The sequence below is a fragment of the Tachypleus tridentatus genome, chromosome 7, assembly GCF_004210375.1.
Source record: "Tachypleus tridentatus isolate NWPU-2018 chromosome 7, ASM421037v1, whole genome shotgun sequence".
In the NCBI taxonomy this organism is placed as follows: domain Eukaryota; kingdom Metazoa; phylum Arthropoda; class Merostomata; order Xiphosura; family Limulidae; genus Tachypleus; species Tachypleus tridentatus.
This window is the reverse complement of record NC_134831.1, coordinates 124,517,359-124,527,846: the sequence shown is the minus strand read 5'-3', so window position 1 is coordinate 124,527,846 and position 10,488 is coordinate 124,517,359. Positions and strand designations below refer to the sequence as shown.

Below are 10,488 nucleotides of genomic sequence, written 5' to 3'. Positions count from 1 at the left end.
TACGAAAGTGAGACGTGGGAAATTACTAAATGTTCGCGATATGAACAAAAAACAGTACAATTTTTGTTGTAAAACTAGGTTTTCCAGAGAACCAGGAGTAAAATACGTTTCCAATAAAACACATTCAGATAGAACTGATAAGAATATACGAATTTTACAAGAGAAAAATTATTAATACTTTTATAGTTTTTAAAGCATTGCATAAATTTCTGTGACGTCCTCACACGTTTCTTTGTTTGTTTGTTTTGAATTTCACGAAAGCTGCACGAGGACTATCTGCACTAGCCGTCTCTAATTTAGCAGTGTAAAACTAGAGGGAAGGCAGCTAGTAATCACCATCCACCGCCAATTCTTGAGCTACTCTTTTACTAACGAATAATGGGATTGGCTGTTACATTATAACACCACCTTGGCTAAAAGAGTAAGCATGTTTGGTGTGACAGGGATTCGAACCCGCGTTCTACTCACCTGGCCATAATGTGCCGTCCTTACAAGTATTCCTAAAACATATTTACAGAACTCAAACGCCTAGAATGCTTTTATTAGAAACATATAGCATTCATTTTTGTAGTTTCCACAAATTTTTAATGTTGGATATAAATTATTGCATATACATGGACGTTTATAAATATGTTATAGTTTCGTATATCGGTAAGATGCGTGGATCTTCATACAAAATGTATGGTGTTTATATACCTTAACTGACCAATGGTCAATTTCATTTTCAGTACAGTTATTTTCACTTAATATTATTATATATAAATGGTTTAAAGCATTTTGAAGAGGATCTGACATGGCCTGGTGGATGTTCGAATTCTGTCGCCAGACATGCTTGCTTTCTCAGCCGTGAATGAGTTATAATGTGTTATCAACCTTATTATTCTTTACTAAAAAGTAGCCCAAGAGTTGGTGGTAGGTGGTGGTGACTAGATGCCTATCACTTCTTAATTGGGAACGGCTATCAAGAGAAACAAAATATTTTAAATACATTTGTCAATAACTTTTACACTTAAAGACTTCATTTGGTCATTATGTAAATTATACCTCACGAGGTTAGACTCGTTTAGGTTTGATCCAAGTCTATTTATTGAACTATTAATGAAAAATGAATTTCTTAGCACTAAAAGTTCTAAAGATATCAGCATCTCATAAGGTATTAGTTAAGATGTATTAGCATCTCATAAAATATTAGTAAAATAACAGCTTAATAAACATTTAACAGTAAAAGTTTATGATCTAGTCGAACTTTGTGAGGTATTGATTAAACAACGGTCTAATAAACACCTAGCAGTCACAGTTTCAGTGTTTAATGACTCAACGTATTCTGTTCATCATGGGTATTATTTTTCTGATATACGGGCCCGTCATGGCCAGGTGGTTAAGGCACTGGACTCGTAACCTAAGGGTCGCGGGTTCGAATCCCCGTCACACCAGACATGTTCGCCTTTTCAGCCGTGGTCAATCCCACTATTCCTTGGTAAAAGAGTAGCCCAATAATTGGCGGTGGGTGGTAATGACTAGCTGCCTTCCATCTAGTCTTACACTGCAAAATTAGGGACGGCTAGCGCAGATAGCCCTTGAATAGCTTTGCGCTAAATTCTAAACAAACAAACAAAACTTCCAAACGTTTAACGTGATGCACAGCGGATTTTATTTCTTCCATTACTTGTACACTCTGTTATTAGTAAGTTGATTGACCAATAAAATAGTGAGACTGTGATGAAACGACCTAGTTTAGTCCATAGTTTGTACAGTAAAAAAAATTACGAACAGACAAGATGACGTGTCCTACTGCTTTAAGAATAATTCAAACAGAAATCTGAATAGTTAATGAACTTTAAAACGTCTCGGTCAAAACCTTTTCTTAATCCCTCGGACACTTTTCACCCTTTCTGCGTATGCTCCAAAACTTAGATCATAAATGAAAAGCACTTCGAATTGCAAATGAATCATTCGAGTTGGAAATATATTTATTTCTAGTGATATAAGTAAATTAAATCAAATGTAAAACAAGTTGCATGCTTAATGTTCGTGCAAACAATGCTCTGATCAATGTAGTAATCCTGTTAACTATGAACATGTTTTCTTGACTGAACTCGTGTTTTCTTCTCGTGAACTCAGAAGCATTGCGTTAACTCATTCTGTAGTAACCAAAGTTTCTCTGCGTAGCTGAAGGTCGGGTGAGTGCATAAATAGAAATTGCATATTTACAAAAGAGAGTGGCTGAGTTTTGAAAATTATTAATATTTCCTTTTCTACAAGTTGCACATTAAAAACAAATCGGAACAACATTTCAGTAATAAAACTTGTAGCTATTGTTCAATTGGTTTAACCTTTAGAACGTTATTCTTAACTGACTTTGTTTTCGTTCCTCTGCTTTATCCCTTTCAACTCACGATTGACCAATCACTTTGCAGTCACGATCTTGTTTTTACCACGTGAGAATTAATGGGATTTTTTTTTCGTATACTAATCTGGATCCATAAATAAAAAGACACACCAGTAGACTACATTGAGTAAAATGAACGATAGAGGAAACGCCACGCGTGATATTTTGTCAATCAGGTTTGCTCTTTCTTTTCTTCTGTGTGCTGATGAAGCGAGGGTTTTGAGTCTGTGATCTTTAGGCACTTGTCCATCTTCCTACACAAACAAGAAAGGGGAGTGACAATTTAAGCTTCACGAAAAAAAAAAAAAAAAAACAATTTTAGTCTTTTTTGTTGTTGTTGTTCTTACAACTAAGGCTTGAAGAAATAACAACATCTTACAACTAAGGCTTAAAGAAATAACAACATCTTACAACTGAGGCTTGAAGAAATAACAACATCTTACAACTAAGGCTTAAAGAAATAACAACATCTTAGAACTGAGGCTTGAAGAAATAACAACATCTTACAACTAAGGCTTAAAGAAATAACAACATCTTACAACTAAGGCTTGAAGAAATAACAACATCTTACAACTAAGGCTTAAAGAAATAACAACATCTTACAACTGAGGCTTGAAGAAATAACATCTTACAACTGAGGCTTGAAGAAATAACAACATCTTACAACTGAGGCTTGAATAAGTAACATCTTACAACTGAGGCTTGAAGAAATAACAACATCTTTCAACTAAGGCTTGAAGAAATAACAACATCTTACAACTAAGGCTTGAAGAAATAGCAACATCTTACAACAAAGGCTTGAAGAAATAACAACATCTTGTAATTTAAAATTCAATTGATTTTTAATTTAAATGTAAAAAAAAGTGTTTCAACTTACGGCTTCTCCAGCAGGTAAAACCACAGTCTTCAGTCCTTTCTTACTTGTCTGTTCATCATATTCTCCTAATAAAATGCTCACTAGCGCGTATTCCATTAAAGATGCGAATACAAATACGGTGCACGAAGACATAAATATGTCAATGGCTTTGATGTAAGAAACAGGCGGAAGTGACTTCTGCGACTGCGCATGCTGCGTAGACAAAGTCAAAAGGCTTGTGACGCAGAGAGTCACACGTGCAGGAACAGCCTCTGGTCTGATCCAAAAAGAGATCCAAGACATGATGACAATCAAGCACGTGGGAATGTACGTGTGGAACATGTAGTAACCCAGGCGTCGTTTCAGTTTGAAAATGACTTGAATACAAGTGAAGTTTCCTATTTAATTATATAAAGAAAGACGAAATTAAAATATTTTCCGTAAGTCTCTGAAGAGAAGTAAACTCTTAAGAGATTCTTTTGCTGCCAAAGTAGGCTTACTTGTACACAGAATATACAAACGATCTTATATTTATCTTATATTTCACAGCCAGATTTAAAGACGTTTTAACCACTAATTAACAAAGGTTTTTTATTAACTGTTAATACTCAGTTACTTTTTATACTATTATTCATATCTTATCAAGATACATTCATAAACATTTTAATAAAGAACTGGAGTTCTGATGAGGTTTCTACCGTTGTGGCTATAGTTGACAAGCACCGAAACTGATATTCAAGTTTCAGTTTTCTGTCAAATTTCAATAAGTGTCGTGCATAATAATCATAATTCGTATCTATTTTTATTCTATTTCCATTATAATTGCACAGTATTTGAGCTGATGTTTGTACGTTACAAACTAGGTTTTGAAATATCGTTCTATTGAATTCCAGTTTGCGGTTTATATTAACTTGACATTTGACCCACAGAGACAAACAACAAAAAAGAATTACAATTGTGCTATACTAATGTATGGACTTGTATATTATTATTAAATGAATTACTTTTCTTGTTCATTCTCCTGTTTTGGAGAATGGATAATTGTTTTTTTTTTGTTTATTTGTTTGTTTCCGATTAAGCACAAAGCTACACAATGTGCTATCTGTGCTCTGCTGTACGAGCCGGCAGACATGCTGCTGTTAATCATGCTAAAATGTTTACACATTTATAATATTTGTAAAATATCTTCGTTCCTAACTGCTACGTTTATAACATCATGAATTATATGTGCACAGAAAGTTCCTTTCATCCACCTAAGATAATGAGAATGACTTGCTCTTCTAGAAACAAATGCTTAGTTCTTTAAAGTTCCATAAACTGTTTCTTTATTAAATCAGCGTATATGTGAATGCTATTAACCCCTTTGTAATGGAGACAAATATTATTGAAGTGTCCGTAACATATTTAGACCCACTTTATGAGAAGTGTATCTTCATAGAAATGTTTACCAATAGTAATTATAGACTAAGCTGAAACAAATGTTACAGATATGTAAGTTTTACCGAGAGCCTCAAATACTACGGATACACAAGTTTTACCGACACCCAAAATGCTACAGATATATAAGTTTTATCGAGAGTCCAAAATACTGTGGATATACAATTTTAACCGAGAGCTCAAAATGCTAAGGACATACAAGTTTTACCGATAACCCCAAACGTTACAGATGTATAAGTCTTACCGAGACCCTCAGTTGCTACGGATATACAAGTGTTACTGACAGCTCATTTGTTAGCAGTGTTATTAGGTGTTTTACGTCTCAGTAAATGTATTGACTGAGAAGATGTAATTCGAACCTTTAAATAATAATCGTAATCGTATTACAAAACGTATTTCAGTTTAATCCATGATTTTTGACAAGCGGTATTAATTTCTAAAACCTGTAAAATTAGGTTCGAGTTTAACAACCATACAGACCTTTAATACATTTCTTATCGCCAGACTGGAACAGCAAAGTGTTAGGTAAAGTAATGTTAACACTATAACCAGTGGTTCTAATTCAAAGTACCTGTAGAATAAACTTGGGTGCAGTCCTCTAGTCGCTTGTCGATTAGAATATGTTGCGGTAATTCGATTAAATCTTCAACGACTAGTGGCGTTTCCGGTTCCCAGTCAAACACTAGGTCATCAGTAGTGTATGATACTAGTCGAAATATAAATAAATCACAAAATTAGTACAACACAAACACAAAGTTGTTTAGTAATACGTCAATAGAAACAATGGAATCTCTGTTTATAGCGTATAGAAAAACACACGAAGGCATCCATCATAATGATACTTACTTACAGATAGAAATAGCGAAACCGCCTGGTGTGATTATAAGCATGAATATAAATACTCGAACTGTTTGGTGTAAGAGATACAGCTATAGAAATATTCAAGTTGGTGAGGAGAGAATGTTTAAGTGGTAAATACCACGGGAATTTCACACCTATTTCATGTGAAAATGTGACACACCTATTTCATGTGAAAATTAAGCGAACAAGAATTCGAACATAGTGATATTTTAATCAATAACTAGTTGTCATGCAATCAATCAGAATGTTTCACTCATACACAAGTGTAAGTCATATAACATTATAGATAGTCGAAAGCCACATGCAAACCAAACCTTTGAAGAGGGCATATGAAAACTAGTGTTGTTAATAACAGAAATGGCAGAGGTATAAAACCAAAACGCTCCAAAAATGATGGTAGTTATATGAAGATGTGTTCTTTACGAGATGGATAACCGTCAAGTAAACTGGCTAACTTGGCTTGGACTACAAAGTGTCCCTATACGAAAATTATTAAGCTTGTAAAGGTTTATGTTAAGCCCACGAAGTGGTAACTTTGGTTAAGTTGAGTGTTACCATGGAAACTAGTTGTAAAGCTTTGCGTGAATAAAATGCAAAATATTAAGGAGCTTGGACAACTTATATACGTTTTTCTTTTGTCTAAGTTGTTGATTGTGTTTGTGTTTCCATAATTGTTTCCGTTACTCTGTCAAACCTAGTTAGAACGCTCGACCAAAAATCTGCGGATCGCGGGATCAAAACTCGCTGTTGTATGTGTTTGCTCTTTCAGCTGTAGGATTATTATAATGTTTCAGTCAATCCCACTACTAGTAGAGAGTGCGTATTGTTGGTCAGTTACCTTCCCTCTGGTCTATCTCTAAAATTAAGGACAGCTAACCCAGAGAGACCTCGAGTGGCTTTGTGGAAAATTTAACAAAACGAACAGCATTTGTGTGCCTACAGAAACAATGGAGTTAGGTGGTACAATGATTTTTTTTACATTTTTGTAAATGTTAAAACAAACTTAAAATTTCATTTATATTGATTGATTAAGAGCCAATATAATAAATTGGATGTGATTGTTCACATGGTATCAATACTCACTAACAAAGAATTAAAACTGAATCTGTTAACTTATAAGTTCGTTTATAAACGTGTATATATATATTAGTCTCTTTTATGGCCTAATTGTATACATTAAGTGCTCGAAAAAGTCTAAATATTGAGTTTGAATTTTGCACAAAGTTAGTTGTTATAGATCAGGGGGAAGGCAACTAGTCAACACCACACATAGGCCGAAACATGGACAACTCTTTACCAACGAATACTGGGATTAATTATCACATTATAACGCCCCCACAGCTAAAAGGAAGAGCATATTCCTTGTGGATAAATATAAGGAAAGAACAAATAGTATCTAGTCTAAACTGGATTATTTATCAGTAATCTTAATTTTGTTTTCCATCATAGAACATTTTGAATAAATTAGAACATTATAAATGTGTGTGTTCTTCTGGGTTCATATTCATCTAAATTAAAAAAAAAAAAAACATTAGTAGAAGAAAATGGACATATAATTTATCACTGGCATATATTTACATTCTTCGTTGTAAAATATTAGTCACATTGTATAAAATGACACTTAGCCAGCACCCCAATGGCTCAGCGGTATGTCTGTGGATTTCCAACGCTACAAACCTGATTTCGATACCCGTAATGGGCAGAGCACAGAGAGCTCAGTGTGTAGCTTTGTGCTTTATTCAAAACGACCTTTATGTTTGATTGTATATTAAAAACGCATTATATTAGTTAATATGCTAAAATAAGAATAATTTTACAATTAAAACAGATTATTTGTAATTATACAAAAAAGATACACAATTTTCTACTTCTTCTCACCACGGGTATCGAAACTCGCATTCTCGTGTCGTAAATGGGCAGACGTATCGCTTTTTCACCGGGGAGCGTTTTGAAATAGATCATAATATGGAAGCAACTAGTAGTTGAGAGTATAAACAGGTGAGAATATGGTATACTGGAATCGGTGAATAAAAATAAGTGAAAAATCGTCCATGTTTCTAATATAAGTAACATTGTACATAACGAGTATTATGTTTTTATTCACGTCGTAACTGACATACATTAACAAAAAAAAAAGATACCATTAAATGACAAATATTTTATCTTACGAGTAGAAACTAAAACGATATAAATAAATCATGTTGTTTTAAACACAAAGCTAAGTAATACATTAAGACTTCTGTTACTTACGACTTTCAATTTTCATAGCACAAGTCTGAGTGTCATGAGGATAAGTTTCAAAAGTCATAGCGCAAGATAAAAGAAGCGTAAGTCTGAAAATAAGATAAGATTATTTCGATTATGCAAGCGCATTGAAAGTGAAACATGAAGTTTAATTTTTTTTATCATCCACAACCTTAAATCGTGTTTGTTTGTTTTTCTGAAATGAATGAGAAGTTACACTTTGAGGGATTACAGAGGATGGCTCATATCTGATGATAGGATTATGGAATTCTGGTTTTTCTTCAGATTTTACTGATGAAGATTTAAACAGTAGCTGATAGATAAAAATCAGTATCAAACAAGTTGAGTCTGTTAATGAAAGACCGAAACTTTAAAGAATGATTGGCCGAGATACTATTTCCCTGCTGGTTTTGAAGTGTTTTTTTTATATAGTTTTAGTTTAGTGGATGGGACACCCTAGATGAACCAATAGGTCCCTTGCTTTCACTAAATATTAAGTCATTATGTACCACATTAGGCTCAGCATGTCCATGTGTTTGGGTTCTCGACTCCTAATCTCGGGGTCGCGGACTCGATACCCTATCACACCAAACATGCTCGTTCTTTCAGCCGTGGGAGCGTTATGAAATGATGGTCAATCCTTGTATTCCATGGCAAAAGAGTAGCTCAAGAGTCGGGAGTTGGGGGTGGCGATTAGCTGCCTTCCCTCTAGTCATACATTGCTAAATTAGGAACGGCTAGCGCAGATAGCCCTCGTGTAGCTTTGCGGGAAATTAAAAAATGAACAAACAATGATCAATCTATTCAATTCTGTATATAAAAGAGGGACACTTTTTAGATAGTTCATGTTTTAATAGAATAACAAGCATCGCTGATGGTAATCCTAAAAAGAATTTTGTGTGTGTTGAGAGATTCATCAGGGATTTGATATTTGATTTTTTTTTCGGGTATTAGAACAAAGCTACTTAGAGGCTATCTGCACTAGCCGTCTTTAATTTTGAACAAATAGAAAGTCAAACTGTCAAGAACACCCAGCTTTTTTTTAGATGGCTTTTAGATTAATTTTGTTTCACCAAATAATGGGTTTGATTATTACACTTATAATAAACCCGTTGTCTCAAAGTGCAGAGAGTGGCTATTATTATTTTTTTTGCAGTAACGAACCGGAATGTTGAACCCAAAGGTCCATAGTCCAAAAGAGTAGCAACTGAGTCATCCTCAATTCTACATTTGAGGATTGCGAAATATTTACAGTTACTTAGCATAATATTAATTTAACCTTTGAACATTTAAAATCAAGGTTTATTACCACAACTATGGTCGTCAATTGTGTAGATTTGGGCTTAACAACATCCAAACTCGCAGAAAGAATTTCTTTACACTTATTTTAAATAATTCGTACTTTTTGTATCGTTGGAATACAATAACGACGGATTCGTTGAACAAAGAGTTTCGAGCTTCTTGCTCGGTGTAAGCGTACTTAAGCCTAAACGTAACTAGATAATATTAATACATCGGTGGGACAGCGGTAAGTCTCTGGACTTTCAACAATAAAAGTTGGGTGATCATGGCAGATAGTCCAATATGGCTTTCCCCTAAAACAAAGGAATTTAACAAAATATTAAAGACAGATATCAACTTAAGAGCCAGTACTTAAAACCAGCCCAGTGTTTGGGAAACTGTTATAGTAAAGTTGTTAAGAGCAATCATTTCTACTCTGCTTTTGAGTTTGAAAGTTCTTTATATTTAGTCCTAGCAGACGTACTTTTTCAACGTATAAAAAGGACACAGTGACCAATGGGGGCAACATAGAACAGTCTAAGCCAAACGCTGACCACTTACGTCATTTCTCTGAGCTCTTAAGAGTATGTGGCAGGTATGATGAAAATCGCTCAAACGGTTCATCAGTTATAAGCACGCGCACAATTCACGCACACGTACTTTTACACTCACGAATCCTCACTAAAAACAATAAATTCGTTTGTCAAATAATTGTTTAGTTTTAAATACGACGATATTTCATGTCGTCTTATTATAAATAGTAAAGAAACTGCAAATACCTACTTACTTTACCATGTAAAGAATGGTTTTATCACTGTATAACCAGATGTAGTGATTGGGGATGGTCATTTCTTGGAATGTCACCTTTTTAGCGTTCTTGAAGAACGAGTCTGGTCTCCACATTTGTTTTAACCAACTTACAGGCAGAAGACGGTAATATGTAGTCATGTTTTCTGGTAGTCTTAGTCGGTAGTCCTTCCAACTCTGGGACATAAAATATCTGCTACGTATGTCTGGAAAAATAAATTAGTACTGTTACATATAAAGTTACTAATTTGACAACAAATGTTTTCACGGCGGAGAAATGAATTCCGAATTTTAGCATTGTAAATCCGTTAAGCTACTGAATACCCACCGGGAAAAAAGATATTAAGTGATATAAATTCCAATATATGATTATATATATATAATGTTCCTCTTGGTTGATATTTAAAGATTCGACATTCTTTTGAAACAAGGGGATGAATATAGAAGTGCTAATAGCTGAGTCACTAAGGTAAAACTGTATTTTAGTTGATTGTCACTAAGATAAAACTGTATTTTAGTTGTTTGTTACTAAGGTAATACTGTATTCTAGTTGATTGTCACTAAGGTAAAACTGTATTCTAGTTGTTTGTCACAAAGGTAAAACTGTATTTTA

General features: G+C 34.1%; 1 protein-coding gene across 1 annotated transcript; it reads right to left on the bottom strand.

The window, feature by feature from the left end:
- Positions 1-1,985: 1,985 nt before the first annotated feature.
- LOC143258100 (glycine receptor subunit alpha-3-like) lies at positions 1,986-10,075 on the bottom strand. Its single transcript, XM_076517118.1, has 5 exons — positions 9,856-10,075; positions 7,794-7,876; positions 5,254-5,388; positions 3,267-3,643; positions 1,986-2,643 (listed from the first exon to the last, which is right to left on the bottom strand). Exons 1-5 carry the CDS (start codon positions 10,059-10,061, stop codon positions 2,470-2,472), a joined length of 975 nt encoding a protein of 324 aa, XP_076373233.1. The 5' UTR covers positions 10,062-10,075; the 3' UTR covers positions 1,986-2,469.
- Positions 10,076-10,488: the final 413 nt, after the last annotated feature.

Coding starts and splice junctions, on each gene's coding strand:
- LOC143258100 (XM_076517118.1), bottom strand. CDS start 10,061: ATGTCCCAGAGTTGGAAGGACTACCGACTAAGACTACCAGAAAACATG. Junction 7,877..9,855: donor ACCATTCTTTACATGGTAAA/GTAAGTAGGTAT, acceptor TCTTATTTTCAG/ACTTACGCTTCTTTTATCTT. Junction 5,389..7,793: donor TGCTATGAAAATTGAAAGTC/GTAAGTAACAGA, acceptor TATTTCGACTAG/TATCATACACTACTGATGAC.